This window comes from Tamandua tetradactyla, chromosome 1 (genome assembly GCF_023851605.1).
Source record: "Tamandua tetradactyla isolate mTamTet1 chromosome 1, mTamTet1.pri, whole genome shotgun sequence".
Lineage (NCBI taxonomy): Eukaryota > Metazoa > Chordata > Mammalia > Pilosa > Myrmecophagidae > Tamandua > Tamandua tetradactyla.
The window spans coordinates 142,615,781-142,639,891 of record NC_135327.1 but is presented as its reverse complement, the minus strand read 5'-3'; the positions used below and the strand labels follow the sequence as shown (position 1 = coordinate 142,639,891).

At 38.0% G+C, this 24,111-nt stretch overlaps 1 protein-coding gene across 2 annotated transcripts in view; it reads right to left on the bottom strand.

Annotated features, from left to right (window-relative positions):
- LHFPL3 (LHFPL tetraspan subfamily member 3) overlaps nucleotides 1–22,940 on the bottom strand; it is a 565,071-nt gene extending 542,131 nt beyond the window's left edge. For both annotated transcript variants that reach the window (XM_077161074.1, XM_077160992.1), the window contains exon 1: nucleotides 22,481–22,940. In XM_077161074.1, the coding sequence (XP_077017189.1) occupies nucleotides 22,481–22,925 (445 nt within the window). In that variant the 5' untranslated portion in view covers nucleotides 22,926–22,940. The remainder of the gene's footprint in view (nucleotides 1–22,480) is intronic.
- Between the last annotated feature and the right edge of the window lie 1,171 nt (nucleotides 22,941–24,111).

Genomic DNA, 24,111 nt, shown 5'->3' with positions numbered 1-24,111 from the left:
AATGTTTGCAAACTACAAAATCAATAACATTTATAGGAAAAATGAAATGAGCTCTAATGACCAAAGGAAGATGTATAGGAGCTGGGAAAGAAGGGTGACATCAGACCAAAGGTGAGAAAAGCTAAACAGATGACAGGTATGACAATCAGAAAAAGAAGGAATGTCTTGGGATGCTTGCCCTTCAAATAGTACTCATTACATACGTTAATGAACCACTGATCTCTTCTGCTTCAAGACCTCTGCACTTTCTCTCACTTCTCTGAGCGCCTTCTTTCTTTCAGGTCTCTTCTAAAATGCCTTATCAAAGAGATATTTTCATCAGCACTCTACATTCTTTATTTCCTACCTTGCTTCACTTTCTCCACAGCACTTATCATCACCCAACATAAGTGTATTTAATTATTTGTTTATGTCTTCCCCTGTAAGCTTCCCCTGTAAGTTCATGAGGGCAGTGAATCTGTTTACTTCACTACTATAGCAAGAACACCTAAAACAGCCCCTAACTTTTTAGCGGCTCAATAAATATTTGTGGAATGAATGAATGAATGGCTCTCCCATCCAGTCTCTTTCAACAGCCCTGGTTTTTTGTACCTCAAGTTAATATCAACTCATAAACTCTCAGTACCAATCTCTTCATTTGTCAGTGGGGGGTTGGGGTGGCAAGAGACTAAGGCAGTTCAGTGTAATAGTTCTAAGTGTGGGCCCTGTAACCACATTGCCTGAGCTCAAGCTTGGTGCTATCACTTTCTCAAGAGCGATGTCCAGTAAAACTTTCTGCATTTATAGAGATATTCTATTCCATATCATCCAGAACAGAAGCCACTAGTTACATGTACCTATTGACCAACGTATACATTTTCAATTTAAATTTAAGTAGATGCTTGTGCCTAGAGGCTGGTGTATAAGCCAGCAGTTTTAGCTTTAGGATCTTTGGCAATATTTCTTAATTTCCCTATGCCTCCATTTTCTCACCAATGAAATGGAAACAATAATAATAATAATGTTATTGTTATTAACAACAATTCATAAAAATCATAGAGCTATTGTGAGAATTAAATGAGACAGAACGTAGAGCATTAAAACAGTACCTACTACATAATAAGCTCTCAGTAAATGGTACTTTTGTGGTCAAAAGGAGCTAGATTTGTAATAAGACTAAATTCTTACTCAGACATTACCACAATATCAATCTAACACATAAGGAAACACTGGGAAAGATAATATAGGCATTTCCTATGATAAGATTGTTTCAAATACATGATATGCTGGCAAACAGGATAAATGCAAGGGAAACCTAGACTAGTGTGTCAATAGTTGGCGATTTTATTTGACTATAAATGTTAATCTTTAATAAAATAGCAGCCAGACATCACTAAGTCATCTCAAAATCAAAGATAATGAGTATCTTCTTAGAGAAATCTTGTGAACAATGTAACTGATCAATATTATAAAAGGGCTGCATGTATAGGGTTTATCACAGAGAATAATTCTTTCCCCAACACTTTCCCCCAGTTTTCATAGCTACTTTATAATTACAACCACAATTCTACACATTCTTCTTATTTCTAAGGGTTTATTTCTGTGTTTTTTGTTAAAATTTCTAACAGTGAAAAAGATAAAAATTATTTTATAGGAGAAAAAAATGATTATGAAATTTCTCCTATGACACTCCTTTATTATTGCTCCAGGAAGCAGCAAATTGATGTTACTGTATTTTGAAAGAGGCTTGAAATATTTTTTTAATTATTTTATATTGCCTTTTTGTAAGCTTCCAAATAAAATATTCTTTCTCTATCTATAAAAATGTTTTACTTTATAAACTTCATTTTCTTCCTAGAGAGAAAGCCCAGTTTGCTAAAATTAAAAATAAATAAAATTTAAAAAGATTATTCGGCTCCCTGACCAAACTAGATTTCACCTGATCAGTTCTCCTTTTGCAACCATTACATAAATATCTGTAAATGGAGCAGGGATAGTGGGAACTGCCCAAGATCACTGCTGCTCTGTCACATGCCAGTCCATCCCATCTGTTCAGCTTCTTGAATTATAATGCTCTCTGGGTTTTTTCCTTTGTCCTCTGGATCTTTCCTCTTACTCAACTCTCAGTTTTTTTGGTAGTTATCTCGGAAGATGAGAAGTAAAAGAATTTCTTTCAGAAAATGATCTGTTTAAAAATAATGTTTATACTCTTAAATATGTTAGTGCTCATGTTCTTTAATATTTTTTATTCTTTGTGTTAAGGTCAGAAATTATAAATCATAGAACCACATAATCTGATCTCAGCAAAACATGCATTTTCCAGTGCTAAATCTCTCGGGTCAAAGTGAGCCATTTGGAATAGATGTCATTCTATACCCACACATACAAGATATTAGAGCATAATCAACTTTGGTTCAGAGTACATCATTTTGAAAATTATACAGAAGTGGGAGACTCTCAAATTCCAGTAACTCTGTGGGAGAAATCACTATGTTGATTCCTTACTTCTCTAAAACGAGCAGAGAAATTGTCTTTACACCAGTTCCTAGGATTCAGTTTTGGAGTGTGGCACTAGTTTAGTCCATTGGCAGATAAGGCAAACTTACAACGGCAGCATGCATCTGAGGTACTAACTGTACAATGGCCAAGAAAGCAGCCATGATCGCTGCCGTCCAGAAGTCTCTAGTAAGAAAACACAAGGAGCTGCAGTAACCATTACTCTCCCAGCCCAAGCCCTAATGGTATCGTTCTAGAGCTCCCTAATACCCAACTTAGAAAGGGTTCCTGTCTTAGGGAAGTTCTACAACTTCCTCTGATCTGCTCTAGGGAAGTTCTACGACTTCCTCACTGCATCAAATCCGCACAAAGGTCTACCACGGAAAGAACTGCCCTTACCCCACAAAAAAATGGAATAGCAGTGGATTGACAGCTCACAAAATGTACATGATTTCTTTTGTAAAATCAAAGAAAAAGAAAATATCAAGGTCATCTGGTGGCTTTTATAGGACTGCAATCAACTAGGTCCTTTACACTTCCTTTTCTTTGGGGACCTGCCACTCTACAGTGATGATGATGATGATAATGACGATGATGGTGATACTAATAGTTAACATTTATGAGGGTTTTCTATATGGCAGACATGAGAAAGGTACTATTTTTGTCCTTATTCTATACGTAAGGAAACTGAAGCACAGATAGGCTAAGAAATTGGTCCAAGGTCATAGAAATGATCTTGTAAGTGAAGAAGGCTTAAAAATAAAGAACATACAAACTCAGGTGTTCTGGCTTCAGAATTCATACATGTATCTAGTATAATATAGATACATCCATGTTTCTCTTCCTGGTAAAGCAAAATTCCTTCATTTCTAGGAAGAAAATGAACTACAAAGTACTCCTCAATATTAGGAAATGTTATACTCTTCCTATCTTCTCTAATCCACATAATAGGCATTCAATAAAGAAGGAAAAATGCATAAATGAAAGATCAACAGACTGGAAAATCAATCGCAGCATTTCTGTGATTTCATTTTATATTATACATTAAAAACTATGAGAAATACACTATATTATATATATCCACACACATATATGTCATTAGAATCGGGGAATCTGCCCTTCATTCTTTTGTTCTTAATATATGGTTCATCTTAGAAAATGACAACACTTATTTACTGTGGGAAGTTCATGATTTTAGGTCATTGGTTCAGAAATTATAACTAATTTGCATGCCATCAATCCACACTTCTCTGATCCCATCTCCCTTTCAACAAAGACACAAATTGGTGACTTTGGAGTTTGGCCATAGAATCAAGTAAAATCAGTGGAATAGTATCCATGGGACTTGCATTTTGAGCAACATAGCAGGCCAGGTGGCCCAAGAAATTCTCCCAAACAGAATATCTAAACATGCTGGATAAAATTCAAAACATCTCTTGAATATGCATGGCAAAGCTGACAGGAAAATGAGAAGAATCCTCAAGGGTAAGGGAAAAAAGCAAAGCAAAAATCCAGAGAAGTAATTGAGCACTAAAGCTGGCACTAACTTTAGGGGCATCAGCTGATCCCTAGTGGCAAAGAACAGTTTTTTCCCTACTGTTTTTTACATCATGGTATACACAGAAATGATATTATTACAACAGCAATTTTTGGAATAAATGGAAGAGTATTTGGGAGTATCTATCTGGAACTTAGGAAAAACATTTTATTACATTCACCTCATATACTATGATAAGAAAAAGAGAATAAAGTATCACATATTGATTATATTGGCTATATATTCAATATTGAATAAAGTGAGTATATATTAAACATTGAATTTGTATAAACTATGAAATAAAATATTTTAAAATATTTTAAATATAAAATATTTAAAATATTTTAATGAGCATATTGAGTTTTCTTTCATAAGCATACGTTTTTTCATTTTATAAGCTGTGCCTGAAATGGTTGCATGCAATTTCTGATCAAAACTTTTAATGATAATCTCTTCAAAAATCTCGCCATAAATAAACAATTTTTTTCATGAGAGTTTACAGTTACTAAAAATTAATTAGCTTGGTAACCTAATTAAGAAGTTAGAAAAAGAACAAGAAAATAAACCCAAGGAAAACAGAAAAAAAGGAAATGAAAACTAAACCAAAAATTAATGCAATAACACAGAAAAGTGCAATGAAGAAAAACAACAAAATAAAGTTGGTTATTTTTAAAAGACCAATAAATTGGCCAAACTTATTAGCAAAATTGGTCTAAAGAATATAAAGAAGGCACAAAAAACAACATTAGGACAGAAATATTATAAGTGAATAGGACGAACTGCTTTATGTCAATAAATTTGAAAATGTAGATGAAATGGACAAATTCTTAGAAAAATATCTTTACAAACTGACCAAAGATGAAATTAAAAGGAATGATTCTACAACAATTAAAGAATTGTAATTAATAGTTTAAAATCTTACTACAGAGAAATTCCAGGCCAGCTGCTTTTACAAGATACATTCAAGGAATAGATAATTCTAATAAAACATAAATTATTTCAAAGACCAACAAAGAAGAAAGACTTCTCAACTATATTTATGAATCTTACATAACCCTAATATCAAAATCAGATAAAGATAGTATGACAAAAGATAAAAAGGTCAATTTTATTAATGAAAATTCTTTCAAAATAATAAATAAAATATAAACTAAGTATAGCAATGTATGAAAAATATCAAACATCATGACAATATTGGCTTCATTTTTAAAATTCAAGATTATTTCAAGATTAGAAAATCTATTCTTTTAATTGATCTCATCAATATATTAATTCAGAAAGTTCATTTGATGATCTCAATAGAAGCAGAAAATACATTCAATAAAATTCAACATATACTGAAAATCTTCAAAAATCTTATCAAAGTGGGGAACTAAGGGAACTCCCTTAACCAAAAAATAATATTTGCAAAAACATCTGCAGAGATGTTTGTTTTTGCAAAAACATATGTCATATTAAATGGTAAACTGTTAAAAGTATTTCTTTTAAGGAATAAGCCAAAATAAGGATAAACACTATCATCACTTCCCTTCAACATGTGTTCCAGCCAGGAAAATTTAAAAAGATAAGGTAAAGAAATGAATGGTATAAGAATTTGAAAGGAAGAACAATATATATCATTATTGGTGGATGATATGATCATCCAAGTAGAAAATTCCAAACAATCTATAGACTACCAATTAGAATGAATGCTGGAAGCTAGCAAAGTTAATAGATGTAAGAGCCATGAATCTTTGTTGAGAAATGTAAGATCAATGACAAATATAAGACAGATAAAACTCTACTATACTCTACATATCTGCAAGAGAAACGAATTAAAAATGACTTTTTATGAAGCAAAAGTAAATACAAGGTGCCTAGGCATAAATGTAACAAACAATGTGCAACAATATAACATAATAAATTTTAAACTGTTATGGAAAACACTAAAGGAGAGCTAAATAAAAAGAGAAATATCATAATCATGGATAAGAAAATTCAATATTGTAAAACTGTCATTTCTCCTTAAACTGATCTATAGATTCAATGCAACACCAATGAAATCCCAACAGAGCTTTCCATGGAACTTTTCAGGGAATTGATTCTAAAATGGGTATGCATCAAAAATAGTAAAAACATTCTTAAAGAAAAGCAAGGCAGTGGTACCTACTCTACCAGATAACAAGATTTACTTTTAAATTAAAGCACTTAAGATAAAACTTTCCAGGAAACAGAATTGATAGACCAGTAATAGATCCATGCACAACTGGAAATTTGATCTAAGTCAGAACGAGCATGAAGCTCGTTGGGAAAAGAATGCATTATTTGGTAAGTCATAGTGAACCATTGGTTATTCAAATAGAAAATGAATTTCAATTTCTTGCTCATCTCTTATGCACAAACCTATTCCAGACAGGTCAAGAGCATAAATATGACTGGTAAAAAATAAAGGAGAATTTATTTATGAACTTGTGGTACTGACAGTTTTCTGAAAATAAGACCAAAATGCACTAATCAAAGTGGAAAATACTGGCACATTAAGCACTGCAGAGTTAAGATCTTCTGCTCTTAATTCACAACAAAGAACCCACTATTAAGAGTTTAAAAGTAAGCTGCAGGCGGGCCGCGGTGGCTCAGCGGGCAAAGTGCTTGCCTGCTATGCCGGAGGACCTCGGTTCGATTCCCGGCCCCAGCCCATGTAACAAAAACGGAGAAACAGAATACAATAAAACAAGAAAATGTTTAAAGATGTTTCCCTTTCTTCCTTCCTTCCTTCCTTCTATCCTTCCTTCTTTCTCTCTGTCTTTCCTTTAAAAAAAAAAAAAAAAAAAAAGTAAGCTGCAAAATGGGACAAAATATTTGCCACACATATAACAAAGAATTAGTATCCACAAAGTATAAAGGTTTCCTATAAATCAGTAAGTAAAAACAGTGTAAAAAAAATGGACAAAGGACTTGTACACCCAATTTACAGAAGAAGAAATCTGCATAGACAACAAATACATGTAGATGTTTAGCCACAGAAATAATTAGGGAAATGCAAATTAAAAACACAAGTTAGAATTTCACATACACTGGATTAGCAAAACTCTTTTAATTGAATATAACAAAGTGTTGAAGAGGCTGTGGAATTACTGGAACACTTATACCCTGCTGGTGGGAGTGTAAATTGGTACCAAAAACTTGGAAAACAATTTATCATTACCTAGAAAGTTGAAGATGCACATACTCTACACTCTAGCAAGCCATACCTGGGTATATACCGTAAAAAATTCTTGCACATCTGTATCAGGAGACATGCACAAGATTATTATTGTTTGTGCTGGCAATTTTTCATAGCAAAAAAAAAAGGTTTATAGGCTAAGGTAAAAATTAAGATTTAATAACCAAGAAACATAAAAAATAGCAGCTTAAATAGAAATGAAATTTATTTTTACCATGCAACAGTCTGGCTGGTTTAGTGTAGTGGGGTTGATGAGGTCATTCAGGAACTATGTTCCTTCCATCTTTATTATTCCACCATCTCTTAGGGTTTATTCTTACCTGGATGGATGAAGCTGGATCACTGCCATACACCATTTTCCAGTTGGTGATAAGTGGAAAAACAAGCCAAAATTCCAGGAAAATAGTTTGCCTTACTTGTAGAAGACCCAGAAATTAAACCCATTACATTCTACTAAACTTCGCTACATGTAATGGTGGTGGTGGTGGGGATAACAATCAGTCAAAACTGGAAACAACAAAAATGTCCGTATCAGGAGAATGAATAAACAAACCACGGTATGTAGCAGGACTATGCGGCAATGAAAATGAATTATGGCTGTGCACATCAACATGGGCGAACTTCAAAAACCTAACATTAAAGGGAAAGTCACAGATGAATCCATATGATGTGATACAAAATACAGGCTAACATATATAAAGTAAAAAAACTAAACTAAATGTTATTTAGGTATATATACTTTAGTGATTAAGCTATAAAGAAATATAGGCTAATAAACAGATATCTCGGGTGAGCAGTTACATCTAGCTAGGCAGCATTATAACAACAAAAGGAATTTTAATCACTTTCTCTATTGCACAGGTTCAAGCCTGCTTTCTCATAAGCCATATTTCTACATGAAATAAAGTAATACTTTAACACATTTGGGGAATAAATTCCAAATGAACTGCAATGTCAATGTGAGAGGAAGTATTATATGTCTTCCTTGGAGAAGAGGCATTATATGTAAGACATTCTATTTTCTGAATAAATCTATCACAATGAAAATTTTAGTGTTTAGGGAGTACCTCCCATCATCCTTAGGTTGCTTTTTTAGAGACCTTTCTTAAAAAATCAATTCTTTAATAGTACACAAAAGGAGGGAACAATGTTAGTCAAATGAACTCCCATTAATTGCAGAACATTTCCCCTTTGTTCTATGCACATTAAATTCACCCCCCAAATTCTAAGGGGTCCTAGAGCAATGCTAGTGTGCCAGCTGAACCGCAGCAGCAGCACAGTTTCAGATGTTCCACTTCACCTGCCTGGGCGCCCAACAGTGGCACTGGGGCCACAGTGCACACATGGGGGTCAGTGAGGGGAAACTCCGGTAAGGATTAAAAAGAACGCTGAGTATGAGGTGGAAAAAGGACTTGATGTTAGCAGAGAACTGTGCTTTTGAAGATTTTCCTCTGAAGAACTTTTTGTACTTCAGGTTCTCAAAGAGATAAAACAGGAACGAGATTGAGTGCAGGTCTCTCTTTTAAAAAAGAAAAAATAAATAAGAAAGAACGGATTTTGTGTTTCAGTGGCTTCCAGGGGAGAGTGATATGCTGCTGATAACAGGCACTCATCCCTTTCCTTTTTCTTTTGTCTTAAGGAAATAGAGACTGCAGTGTGGAGGTAGAAGATAGGAATGGAAATAGGTGCCCAGTGTTTCATGTTGATAATGTGAAGTGGGATTTGCCTATGGTTGGGGTCCATGTTTTGAGACATTTAAAACATAATTTTTTTAATTCTGAAAAATGCCTAATGTTATCCAAGAAATGGGATTTTCAAATCTATACCTTAAACTTTCAAAACGTGTCCAGGCTGTTGCACGGAAACAACCGTAATGCATACATCATGACCACGAAGACCGAACAGCTGTTCAGAGTCCTGGGTTCCTCAACTTCTTTTGAATTCTCCAGGGCCCTGTCCAAGTTACTCTGAAGTGTCTATCCCCAGGAGAAGAAAGAACGGACAAAATGTCCCAACGGAAGAGATGCCAATGAGTTCTCTTAAAAAGCAGGACACCAGAAAGTCACACCAGCCTCTTAAAAGGTTAGATGAGGTGAGAGAATCTTTTAAAAAAATTCTAAATCTAGGCAAGGGGCCACAAAAATGTCCATGGGGTTATGGGTTTTTTCCTTGTTAAGGAGCTTCCTTCCTACTGCCTGTATCACAGCTGAATCCCTGTTTGTGTTCTTTTTAAGCTTCTTATTTTACCTTCCATTCTCCATACCCTAAAATGGCATCCCGTGAGTAGTCTAAGGGAGAAAACAACTTTGGGCCTGACCCTGTAAAAGGGAAAGTTTTGAGAAACACGAGATGGCAGGGCTGGAGCTCCCTCTAGAGCCCGTCTTGCAGTCCATGGAGGGGTCTTCAGTACAGCAAACCATGGCTGGGTGGATCCTCACCCATCCTAGCTCACCTTGCCGGCGAGCCCTTCCAGCAGGCAGAGGGGTCTGGACAACAGGCCTATGCACTTAGAGCTACAGGCACGTGGGGAGACTGCTCAGCAATGCCTGTCAAAATCTCAAGAAGGAAAGAGTCTGGTGGAGCACGCTTATTTAGTAAACTCTCTTGTCCCACATCTACTTTGGGCAGTCACCACAAAAGGGATCTTGATACTATGCACAGCAGAGAATATCTGTTCATCATTCAATCCTGTGGTCTGGATCATAATCATAGATGTGGTCCTAGCAAACTGATTTTCTGATTTTACAATAAGCTGATGACCTTAAAACTGAGATGAAAACATTAATATGATGTAGTGTTTTGGCTTTTGTTGTCGTTTTACTTCCTTTAGAAAAGCCAAAGAAATATAAGGAATTGATATGTTAATGAAAAAGAGAGACACATAATCTTGATCTCAGCATAAATCTGAGACGCTTAAATCACTACTTTCTTTGCTTACAAAGGAAAATGAAAGTTCACAGATATAATATTGAAGAACCTAATTTTCAATATATTATAGCTACATTTAAAATAGCACAGATAAAATGCCACTTCTAATTTGTTTCTGTTCTATAATATTATTAGAGATTAAGAATATTCAATTTCCTTTTGATAATGGTGAGGAGAAAATAATTTGGATAACACTTGATAATATTTTTCTATCATTCTGGGACCTTATTAAGAATGCTGAGTGCTTGGGTCTTAACACAATCAAAAGATTGTCTGGGCTTCTGTTTTTTTTTTCAGTTTCTTCAGTTGAAGTTCTTAAACAGTTCAAAATTATATCCCCAATACATTGTTGTTACTTTGAGTCATTACCCCAGGCAAATAAAATGGACGGGCTAACCCAATTAACACAAAATTAAACTCTTAACTGAATATGGTGTTTTGTTAGTAATATACAAAATCCATTACAGGAACCGCACAAAGGCGTTTATACAACACTGGGCAGATTATAGAAGGCTCCCACAACCAGGCTCCTTCCTGAGCCTCAGAACAACGCTGCAAGGTGAGTCTGGCATACATGACTTGTGATACTAAATCTACAAATTGCCGTTCTTTATGTTGCTTAGTATGAGTTCAACTTTCTGTCTACTACATTTTCTGACTACTAGCCACTTCTCCAGCCTGCTCTCTTTAGTAATCATAATAATACTGACAGCAGTCCTAGCTTCTATTTATTGAGTGGTGCTGGGGAAGTCACAGATGCATGCTCAGCAATCTTCTCCCAGCCATCACCTACCCCTCCTCTTCTATCGTGTGACCAAGTTTCAGTCTGTTCCCACTCCATAACCCAGGAAGATGTTAGGGCTAATGAAAAGGCCCAGCCAGATCTTAAACCCAAACCAGGAACAAGAGCACCAGCTACTTATCAGGGTGGGAAGTCTCAGTGGCAAGGCCCCTCTCCTGGGTAATATAAATACCCCACCCTTGGACAAATACCCCAGATTTGTCTCTCCGAGACACATCAAGATAGGCTCTCCTCCCAGCTCTTTTGGACCAGCTGTGTAAGTAATAAAGCGGTCATTTGCTGAAAGTTTCTGTTATGCCTGAGCCTGTATTCCCACGACACGCCATACAGTAACTCATTCCACAAAGTACTTTCTATGTTTTAAGTCCAGTTTTAAGTGTTTAAGTGTTTTTCCTGCAAGGTTGGCATTATTATGCCCATTTTGCAGATGAAGATATTGAGGCTTGAAAAATTGTTCTAAGTCACAGAGTAAGTGGTTGAACCAAAACTTAACCCTCAGAACAAAATGGTAGTTTTATTTAATTATTTATTCATTAGCTTGAGGAATTCTAGTACAGAAATCTAACTCTGGATACCTAACTGCCTGTCTAGGATTGTTCCCTGTTTACTTTCAGCTTTAATTTCACCCTATGTTGAATGGGTTTCCTAAAATTTACTTTCTCAATAAATGCCCAGCAACACTTAGTTAGCACATGATACATTTTTAATGTTCATAACTTGCAATCTCTTTTTAGGTGCCCAGAATAAAATTTTATAAATCTGGAGAAAAATAAAGTCAAGAAAATGGAAGCCAAGGGTTAGATGATTCACCCAAGGTCATCCAACCTATAAGTGGCGTTGTCAAGACAAATCTTCTAACCAGACACCTGTTCCCTCTTCCCTACCCTGATGCCTCCTGTAGCTGCCCACATCTATTATTTCCTTCTCTGCAACTGTGTCTGTGGTTTATTGATCCTGTCTACCATTACACCTTCACCATCATTATCAATAAACAAATCCATGAAGGAAGTTTCTGCATCTGATGCAGGGCAGGGATGGATGATATAGAGCCAGTGATGCTCAGACAGCCCATGTCCTGTAGTAACTTATGGTGTAAGGTTAATGACAATGATCAGAGATATAATCAGAGAGGTGCTATGTGAAAAGAATTACTTGGGGCTCTAAGTTAGGGAAATGCAAAGTATGGGATGCACAGTACCTGCTCATATCACACCTAAGCATGCTCAAAGAGGAAAGTCTGGTACATGCTGTCACAGAGAGGTAAAAAAATGCTTACTGAAGAATTAGACTAAACAAGTGCACATTAAATTGGGAGGTAAAAGAAAGTGTTAGAAATAGCACTGCACTGCAAATCAGATATGTGTTAATCCTAATTCTGCCAAGGTATAATTTTGTCAAGACTCTCAATCTTTCTCACTTAGAGGCATTATGAGGTAGGGGTTGGGGTGGAAAGTTTGCTTTTGGTTCAACCACTTACTCTGTGACTTAGAACAATTTTTTAAGCCTCAATATCTTCATCTGCAAAATGGGCATAATAATGCCAACCTTGCACGAATGTTGGGAAAGTTAAAAATATTAAACTAATTTTTTTGACAAATGGTAGTTTGCAATAATTAGTATTTCTAATTATTATTATTTATCTAGAAAACGTTATTATTATTTATCTAGAAAATGAGAAGATTGTGTTTAGTAATATTTAATATCCCTCTAACTTCTAAAAGCCTATGAGTCTATATCCGTTCGGCACAGAATTAGGTATATTTGTTTAAAAGGTATATTTGTTTAAATGTCTGCTTAGCTAGCTTGTTACCTAGAGGTCAATCATAGATGATTTCTTATAGCACAGATGGTCAATTAAATCACACCTGGAAAAATAATACTAATTTTTAATCTACCCACAATCTAATTGGGGTACTTTGGCAATAACAGTCATAAATGGAGGTGAAAGAAGAGAGCGAAAAAAAGAACTCAAATTGTTTAGAGTAAGTATATTTTACCTAATTACCTTCTAATACAAAATTACCTATTAATTGGTGAAAAGCTTTCACAATTTTCCAAAGAAGAAGCAACTATTTTCCTAAATTTATATTAAATCATCTATTCTCTGGAATAGTGGCATTCAAACTTTTTTCACTACAGTCCACTGCAAGCATTTTATGTTGCAACCTGGTCCACACACATATACACAAGCACAATAAATATTTTAAGAAATAAAGGTTTCATGAAACTTACTCCTTGTGTTGTATTCATATTTTCTATTCTGTTTTAATCCATCTTTTAATGCTGTTCTTTATCTACTAAATTGATACCATGACCCATTAAAGGGACACCAACCATGGTTTTAAAAACACTACAGGATAGCATTATTTTTCTATGAAGATTTTTATAAAATGCCAACTGGCCTTGTCTAATCAACCGGTTAAAGAGTGGATATCCAGTTAACTAACAGTTGGTATCACACAGATCCATAATATTGCTGGCTACTAACTACCTGATTGTTAGATGAATTTATCCAGCTTGTAACCACCCATGGTCTTAAATTCTCTGTAAACATATTTACCCTAAATACTCACTGTAGCTTCACTTTCCCCACTCAAGGCATTATAAAAATCAATTCAGCTTTCTAATCTACTACTAGATTTTCCAAGGAGAAACTATAGGAGCATTTTTATTGGAATCTTATAATGACCTTTTCTTTCTCAGGTTGGCTTATTTCAATCCCCCATATCTCCATCTGCCGTACAAGAAGCTCTATAATCTCTCCCTTTATATAATTCGATTTTAAAGTCTATTATAACTCCCCGTACACAGGGTGGAACTATAAATTTTCTTACTTGGTAGATGGGATGTGCACACGGTTCTACACTTTCTCGCACATTGCACTTCTCTGTTTGTCCCACACCCAAACATTTTTAAGCCATTGGTGACATCAAATTCAATAGGCTTTTTAAATGTGCCTCACAGAATATGTTTTCTTGAAAATGTGCTTACAATTTGCAAACTATCTCAAAAATCCAAGCCAGAATATTTATTATCTTTGCATCCAATAATTATAACAACCTACAGAGGAATCAATGACTTCAGCTGTTAGGTGATTTGTTAGAATGAAAAGTAATGTCAGGTGCCAATCCACTTTTAAAAATACATTTATTTGAAATAAATGAGCTTTGCTCAAAGCTCTTCTCTGCTTCATTTTTCCTAAAGGCTCCTGCTACTTTAGGAAATTGCCATTACATACTGTTGCTTTTTTTTTTTTTTTATGATAATTATTTTAGAGGAATGACAATCCCTCCTCACCCCGGCCACCCTGCACTGTGAAATAAAAAAAAAACCCACTTAATCTCATACAAAATTCCAGTATAAAGTGACTGCATAGTGAAATTCAATCCCCAGGTAGTAGAGACAGCTTAGTATGAAAAAAATAGATGTGGGAGTAAAGGATGTCCAAAGGTGAAGAACGGTACTTTTGGTTTCCATCAACAGGCTTTTTTTTTTTTTTTTTTAATATTTTTATTGAGCAATATCCTCACAGGTACAGTCCAAACATGTTATACAATCAGTGGCTCACAATATCATCACATAGTTGTGTATTCTTCACCATGATCATTTTTAGAACATTTGCATCATTCCAGGATAAGAAATAAAAAGAAAAAAAAAAGAATTCACACATTCCATAACCCTTACCCCTCCCTCTCATTGACTCATAGTATTTCAATCTACCCAATTTTTATCCTTTATCTCCACCTATTATCTTTTTTTTTTTTTTTTTTTTTTAAAGGAAAGACAGAGAGAAGGAAGGAAGGATAGAAGGAAGGAAGGAAGGAAGAAAGGGAAACATTTTTTAAACATTTTCTTGTTTTTATTGTATTCTGTTTCTCCGTTTTTGTTACATGGGCTGGGGCCGGGAATCGAACCGAGGTCCTCCGGCATAGCAGGCAAGCACTTTGCCCGCTGAGCCACCGCGGCCCGCCCCTATTATCTTTTTATTCTTTTTTTTTTTTAACTCATCTGTTCATACCCTGGATATAAGGAGCATCAGACACAAGGTTTTCACAATCACTCAGTCACATCGTAAAAGTTATATCCTTATACAGTCTTCTTCAAGAATCAAGGCTACTGGAACATAGCTCAACTGCTTCAGATATTTCCTTCTAGCCATTCCAATACACCATAAACTAAAAATGGGTATCTTTGTAATGCATAAGAACAACCTCCAGGGTAACCTCTCAATTCGGTTTAAAATCTCTCAACCACTGAAACTATTTTGTCTCATTTTTCTCTTCCCCTTTTTGGTTAAGAAGTCTTTCTGAATCCCTTGATGCTGGGTCCCAGCTCATTCCGGGAGTTCTGTTTCACATGGCCAGGGAGAGTTACACTGGGAGTCATGTCCCACATAGGCGGAGGGGCAGTGAGTTCACCTGCCTCGTTGGCTTAGAGAGAGAAGCCACATCTGAGCAACAAAAGAAGCCCTCTAGGAGTGACTTTTAGGCATAAGTAGGCTTAGCTCTCCTTTGCAGAAATAAGCTTCATAGGGATGAATCCCAAGATTGAGGGCTCAGCCTACATCAATAGGCTTTTTTTTTTTTTTTTTTTTTTTAAGAGAGAGGGAGGAAGGGAAGGAAAGACAGAGAAGGAAGGAAGGATGGAAGGAAGGAAGGGAGGAAGAAAGGGAAACATTTTTAAACATTTTCTTGTTTTATTATATTTTGTTTGTTTGTTTGTTTTTTACATGGGCTGGGGCCGGGAATCGAACCGGGGTCCTCCGGCACGGCAGGCAAGCACTCTTGCCCGCTGAGCCACCGCGGCCCGCCCATCAATAGGCTTTTAATTTGTCAAATTCCACAAGCTTTTCAACCTTGAATTTCATCGTGTCTTTCCCATTCATACTTCCTTTATTTTTGGTGTCACTCTTCTACGTCCCTGTCATTCTTTACAGCTGGATGGTTACCTGATTTTCAAATACTGAGCCTTCTATCAGATGATGATACAAATTCCCCATTTTGATTCTGGAGCCTCCCTCTTGACTGCCATTGAAACCAACTAAGGACCATCTAGAGCACTCCTTGGAATATTTCCAAGAGTCCAGACACTGAAGTAAATGACCCTATGAGGCATTCTGTATTAAAAGCTCAAGTTGCATCCTTTCAAACTCCTCTTTTCTACTGTTTTCAAATAAGGCAAAGGATGTGGAGAACTCTCCTATTTAGTTAAGCTCTGCATGCCTGCGTCTGAGTTATGACCTCTTTTCAGGTCCACAACTAACTTTCATCTCTGCTATATGTCATAACTCTTCTACTAGCCTTTTCACTGGTAAGTTATAATCTCACAATCTAATGCAATTAGAAGACTAACTTCACGTATCTTGTTATTTAGGATCTTTCCTCCTATCGACACACCTAGACAAGCCCTGCCCAGTGGTCTGATCAGGTTGAGGAAGATGACAGAACTCAGGTACTCGAAACCTACTCTAGCAATTCCATGCCAGCAAATTCTATTTCATAAAGGCTTGCTTTCCTTCATTCTTCCCAATAACAATCAGATATGGTTCATGTCTATAGGTCAGGAATCTATTTATCTTTCTCTTATAGGTCATTCATTTCAACATTTTATTTTAGGAGAAGAGATGAGAAATGTGCTCAAGATTACAGTTAGGACCATTTAAACTACAAATGGTCCCATGACCCTGTACAGTAGCAGAACACCCTAGAGCAGCAGTCATAATTTTGAGCCCTTCATGATATCTGTTGTGTAAACATTTGGGATGCTGGGGGTGATTGCTTTTGCTTTTTGCAAAAGTCCCAATGACTTTTCACAACAGCAATACTTTTAAACCACCCAATAAATTATCTACCCTTTGCTAAATAAAGCCTCTTACTTTCATCATTATTAATATCTTATTAAGAATAAGGGTCAGCTCCTTGGTCTTTCCTTCTATCCAATAAAAATTCCAGTTAACTCAATATTCTGATAAGGAAAAAACTGCATTAATTAAAACTGGTGCTGACCCCAAAAGTTCAAAAATATTAAAGAAATCACAATTTAAAACTCTCCCAGTTATCATCCTATTAAGCCCCACATTAGAATTCTCTAGGAGTGTTCTCTGCTTCACAGCAGTGTGACCTGACGTTCTCTCCATTCCTCTTTCCACAGTTTATCTCCTCACACCACACACAGAAGTGCACTGAACCACACACTGCAAGTAGAGCTATATGCACTGCTGTTTCTTTTTTCATTTAAAATTTTGCTCACTTTGAAAAGATTTCTCAAGTATGTACATAAAATGCAATAAACTGGACAAGTCATTTGGGCTCTCTTTACCAGGACAATAGCATTATACCAAACAAAAGCAGCAACTACTAAATAAATATGCATTTGAAACACCTGATACCATATTCCAGTTAGACTTTCATTTGCTTATTACTTGGTTATAGAAGTATATAAGCACCTTGTTAACATTTTAACAATGGAAATCAGCTTTTGAATGTTCAGCTTTGCATAAGAAAAAAAAAAGCCACCCTAACAATACACTGTCTGGGTGGTACAAAGCCTGTTCTTTTTCACAGATGTTCCCTTAAAATCTCACTGTTATTGGAATAGTTTGTTTTGACATTCATATTAATATATTTTCCAACAGCTGTTCAATTGTCACATTCCTTGTCACACTACATAAAAGAAGAAAATAAAAGTTTCTTAATTCTCATTTCAAGTCATTTATAAGTTTGGCATCGTAAATAGAAAAAGTTCTTAGAAGTGGAACATGCTATTAGAAAATGAAAACTGCCCTTAGACTGTACACCTTCTTCCCTCAGCATCTGAGTTTTGAAATACTCTGGTGGAGGAAAAAACACCCTCTTAACACTAGGCAAATGGAAGGATGTGACTGCCCTGACCACTGAGCATGTATTTGTATGCCCAGTCCTGTCCCCTCTTGAGAGCACTTCCACGTGAGCAGGCTTGCAGGAACCTGGCAGTTTCAAGAAGAGATCTGCACTAGTGCCTGGTAAGAAGAGATGGGAAAACCTGGAAAATACAACCTCTTCTTCTTCTATCCTTATCGCTCCTGAAGGTGCATAAAGAAATCCAACCTGGATCACCCCTCTTCATAGATGAAGGCCTGACCTCAAGATTCTTACGTAAAATCTCACTTTTGAAGGATGCAACTTTGTTATGAGAACCTAAATGCTAAGAAAAAAGTTGTGGAACCTAAGTTACCAATGATTATTTTCCAGTGTGTAATAAAGATCAGTACTGATGCAACAGAAAAAGCTTCTATATGGGAAAAGGCTCATCAGGAATTTGGCTGGCAAGTTACAAAGAACTTGAAAGAGTTCTTTTAGTGTGGTTACAGCCAATACCATAAACCACTGGGAAAGACAAGCATCATGGCTTTCAAAGTATGTGGTATTCACTTCTCACCATGCATGTAGGAAATTTAAAATCACTTCTTTCATTCTTCTCCCTCTAATCACTATTTGCATTCACTCAACTAAAACTTACTGAATCCTACTATGTGCCAGGCTTATTCATACACTGCGTGTAAGGACACAGCAATAACACAACAGCTGCCATGACTAACACTCATGAAGTGCTTGCTTACAACGCACCAGACACAGTTCTAATTATACACATTAACTCATTTAATCCTTGCAGCAGTCTTCTGAAGGTACAATTATATACATACGTTGCAGATGAGCAACCAAAGTACACAGAGATTAATAACCCAAACCATACAGTCTTGTATAAGCTGAGGAGAACTATGGCAGGGAGCCTAGGGAAAGCTAGGGAAAGTGACTAAGCAATTTAGCCCTTAACCTTGTCATAGAGTCTTGCCAGCTTGGTGGCCCTTCTTGTTGGTACACTCAGAATTACAAGAAATGAGAAAGTCTGGGAATATACCCTCCCTTCTCTTTTTCTTATTCCTACTGAATAACTAGATCAGGTACCACCTCTTTACACATGAAAGCAACTGCCTCCTCATCTGCTACCTTCAAACAAGAAATCTATGGCAGACGTACAAAAAAACTCTTCAATTCCACTGAGACACTTTAGCTTCTTTAAAAAAAGAAAAGATTATTTGGCCTATCATGGTTATTACATATGCTTCTGAAAACATTCAAAGTATGGCTTAAAGTCAGAAAAACAACCAAAACAAACACTTTTTAAATGGGATTTAGCCATTAGAATGGAAAACACACTGAAATATCAATTTAAAGTACAAGAACATAGAAGCCAAGACCAAAATTCTCAAGAGGACAAACTTTCCTTTTCATTTGAATTTTTCAAAAAGATTCTGCATTTTATAACTGTTTGACCAATTATTGGGGTACCTCTTTCCTTTTAATGTTGGAGAAATCACACAGGAAGAAAAGTTGTCTTTCTGTAGATCTGGGAAATTTTGCAACTCTGCCACTCATTTATGTATTATTTCTGTATCTTCAGTCTTTGTATCCGTCATGGTCCATAAGTATATTATTACATCTAGAAATAGTATGAACCATTAGGTTCTAATTCTGTGTTTCCTAGTATCACCCTACTGAGGCTGGTAACAATTTAAAGGGGAGAGAGAAAGTGCAAGGAATTCAGAATAGCACCATTAATTCCCCACATCTAGATAGGAGAGCAATATCATTTTCAGGTCCAATAAATTAGATATTTGTTCTGGTTGGTTGTTCTGAATTAAAAAAAGAATAATTCTTGATGATGTATAGCCACAAAAAAGCTTCCTGCTTCAGCATCTTAGGGTCACTTCATATAGGATTTTACATTCTACCTGGTTATGATTTATGATGTTACTGTACTAAAATGCTTAGATAACCAAATACTCAAGTTACTCATTTAACTCCCAAAGAGTATAGTGTCTCATCTTTCATTCTTAGCCAATCACATTTGCAATTAACCTGTTTATAGTTAGACTATAATTATGAAAAGACTACTTAACACTAAAGAGGACTAGTCTGAGGTATAGAAACTAAACTTTCAAAGTAACTTACATTATGTTAAGTTTCTTGTTAGTGTCACGAGACTAAAAAGAAAAACAAACCTGAAAACCATGTTAAATGTGGACATTCTTCAGAAATATCTTCTATATCCTTAAAAATCTGTGAATATAATTGACTTTGAGTCTTATTTGACACATCATAATCCATTCTTCTTTTATTAAAAGTCTTCATTAATAAAATTTTATACTTCTAAGATTTATCTGGAAATCAAATACCAAATAAATTACAATAAATGTTCAAAAAGTATGCCCAGGGCAGTGCAATGGGGGCTCAGTGGCAGAATTCTTGCCTGCCATGCTGGAGACCCGGGTTCAACTTCCAGAGCCAGACCATGCCAAAAAAAAAAAAAAAAAGTATGCTTTGAACTTAAGGATCTGAAATTTTTTAAAAAAATAAACAAATGTCTTCACATTTTCTTTAATACAAGGGCTATCAGCACATTTTACACTGACATATGGAAAATAGGATAATATATTTACATCAAATTTCTGATAACATGACATTATATTTCATTATCCCAGAATAAATCATCCTTATTTTTATTTTAAGGGATTTTTGTGCATTCTATTTTAGGAAGAGGAATGAAAAGAAAAGAATGTAATCATTGAAGTTTGTATTAACTTCAAAGCCTGTAATTTTTTCCCAAAGATAGTTTTCTTCTTTTTAAAAACTTCGTTTCAAAATAAACAACTGAGTACAAAATTCATAAAAATGAAGTAGTTAAGAATATGTTGTTGTGAAATAACCTGCAAATCATTTTCAACCCTCTGAAAAACAGTCTAGTTTAAATCACTGGTCTAAATAGGTCATTTTACTCAGAAAAATTAAAATTAGCTGTGCAGGGTCGATTCTTTTTCTAAAACACCTGCATCCTGCATGTCCTGTTCTCTTCAAAGTCAAATCAGAACTAAGTGTCAAGAACAACCATAATACGTGAATCTATTCCAAATTTCAAAGTTACTCTGTTCGTGAAACCAACCGAAAAGTTAACAGTATATGTAAAAACAGAGACGGGTGTGGAGATAGGGACTGCAAAGACAGAAAGGAAAAGCAGAACTCTGAGACTTCAGATAGATGATGGCATATGTGTGTGTGTGTGGGGGGGTAACTCATTTCTTGCATTTCACATGTGCACTTTCACAGTACATGGCAAATCAGAATCAACTAAGACACACTTAATATAAAGCAAGTACTTCCATACAAGTTTAGTCTCCCACAAGCTTCTCTTTTGTTTTGTTAAACTACGCATATAAAATGATGAAAGTTAATGGGGTCCTCCCAGCAGCTTTAAGGACTTAATCACCAAACAACACTCTGCTAAACTCAGATTAAATCCCTCCTGCACAAAAAACATTCCCTGGCATAGGAAAAATTATAAAATCTGTAAGGAACCAGAACAATAAAAACACAAATGAGAAAGTCTGGCTGCTAGAGACAGACATTCTATATCCTTTCTCCACAACCTGACCATCTACAAAGTTCTAAGCACCCCAATAATTTTGGAACTGAAGGGTATTAAGGCTCCAAGGACAGTGGTCTGCCTTTAGAAGGGGCTGGCCGAGAGCCGATCATATAACTAAGGAGGTAGAGAAAAGAGTTTTGTTTCAAAGCCAGTAGGAAATGCAAACCCACCCACTACGACTCTACCCCCGGGTTTTTCTGGTTAAAAGCAACTTTAAATCTCAGGAAAAAAGTACTTTCACATATCTTGTTTTCTCCAGCTATCCACAATCTCTTGTCTTGGCAAAGAGCCATCAGGGACACTAAGGAAAGAGGTTTTCTTTTCTGCCCACCTCACTAAAGCCACTTTACAAAAATGAGATCTTGAGAAATCTTGACTCCCTCAAGACCCCTCTGTTTTAAAAACGATGAAATGGAAGGACATTTGGCTTTGCTCTGACGAGGAAGCGCACTGAAGACTTATGATTGGGAAACTGCTAAAATACATTTTAAGCTACAATTTTCTCAAAAGGGTGAACCTGAAAACCGTATTATCTCCAGACGGATAAAATTTTTGTAATCGGCCGGGACGGAAACAGTCCCACTCCAGCCACCACCACCCCACCCACCCCACCCCCATTTAAGCACAGGCAGGACCGTTGCAGCGAGGGGCAGGACAGATTGACTACTTCTTCCAATACAACCTCTCCAAATCCGCTTTTCTCCTCACTGTGTCAGTTCCTCCTTACTTCTTCAGCACACCCCTCCACGTATGTGTAAGACACCACTTCCCTCCATCGTGAGTTTTGGACGCACTCGGCCCAGCAACCGCCCTGCCTCTCGCGCGTCCCTCTGGGTGGTTTCCCTCGCACTTAGGAGGCTCATGAAAGCCCTGGGACCAGGCACCAGTTCCGGGACAGGGGGACCCCGGGGGTTCCGGCTCCCAGGGCTCCCGCCCCCCACATCTCGACGCCTGAGCGGATTAAGTTGCTCTACACAGACCTGCGCGCCCAGCCCCGGTCCCTCCCACTCCGGCCCCTCCCCGGCTCGGACGCCCCGGGGTACTCTCGCCTCCGCGGAGGTGAGAGCGCACTCACCGGAGGTGAGCTGCATCCAGGCACAGATCTTGTACACGGTGGCTGTGTTGCAGAAGAAAAAGAGGGTAAAGCAGACGATGCAGGCGATGATGAGCATCATGGAGAGGCCGATAAAGAAGGAGGCGGCTTTGAAGGCGCCCGAGGGCAGCGTGGAGAAGTCCGTGAAGCTACCCCTGCAGGTCAGCTCCCGGGAGAAGCCGTTGCCGATGCAGTAGTGGAACAGCCCAAAATAGCCGGCTTGCGGGGTGTCCACGCCGTCTCCGATCCAGTAGGGCTGGATAAAGCACACCACGTTGACGATGGCAAAGCAGATGGTGAAGATGGCCCACAGCACGCCGATGGCCCGCGAGTTCCGCACATAGTTGGTGTGGTACAGCTTGGCAGCCTCCTGAGCCGGGAGCATCGCGGCGGCGGCAGCGGCGGCAGCGGCGGCGGCTCCGGGCATTCTCCCCCTCCTCCTCCTCCTCCTCCTCCTCCTCGTCCTCGTCCTCCTCCTCCTCCCCCCGCCTCTCCGCGCACAGGAGACACACTCACGGAGCCGCGCGCGCTGCAACTCCCCTGCCTCTGCCTCAGCCCAGCAGCACCAGTTTCAGAGTCTGCATCCTCGCTCCCGGAAGGAGGGCGGGGGAGCGCGAAGCACCCCTCGGGCTCGCCTGGCACAGCCTCCCGCCCCCCTCTCCCTCCCTATCTCCCTCCTGGCCGGGGCTCCAGTCCTCCTCACAACCCGCCACCCTTTTTTCCCGCCGCCGTCACCGCCGTCGCCGCAGCTGTTGCAGCTTAAGGTGGTAAACCCCGCGCGGGGCAGCGTGGCGCGCAAGCCCAGAGCGCCTCCCGCTCCACTTCCCACCTTCTGCCCCCCGCCCGGCCGCCCAGTGGGGCGCGGAGGACAACGGCGACCCCGGGACGCCGCTCAAGTGGCTGGTGTCAGCGAGAGCAGCGAGCCTGGAGTTGGGGAAAGGGGAATCCAAGGAGGAGGAGGTGGGAGCACCCGCAGGGATCCTAGAAGCAACCCCAGGATTCCGGTTGGTGTTAGAGGCCGGGCGCGAGAGGCTGATTCTGGAAGCATTTTAGCACCGCACAGCAACGTGCTTTGATCCCCGCATCTTTGCAGAGGCGCTAGGGGCAGCGGCAGGTGCAGTAGAGAGACACCAAGGGAGCGGAGATGTACTGCCCCCAGGAGACTTCCTCTTAAACGCAGAATGCCCCTGGCTAACTCCTTGGTTATCTCTGGTGGAGGAGACAGAAGTAGTTGGGCAAGAGTGTGGCAGACAATGACTTAAGGCAAACCTTAAGGGCGGTCCGTATGGGCTGAACTGAGCTCTTTTTTTTTTTTTTTTACCCTCTTCGAGTTCTTTTCCCCTGTGCTACCAGAAGAATAGTAACCAATGGGTACCTTATACTTTCCTTTGAGGCCGGTAATTTTTCCTATAAATCCTGCCATAAATGAGGCTTGTGTAAGCGTGAAAGTGACAGTGACACAGAACTGTATAATTTGTTTGAAAACATTCGGTAGTTATATTTACTGCATAAGTATTTATTGGCAGCTGCTATGTGCCCAAGCACTGTGCTGGGTGCTAGGATACAAAGAGGACAAATGCAGATATTTCTGCAGGTATTTCCACCTGCACAAC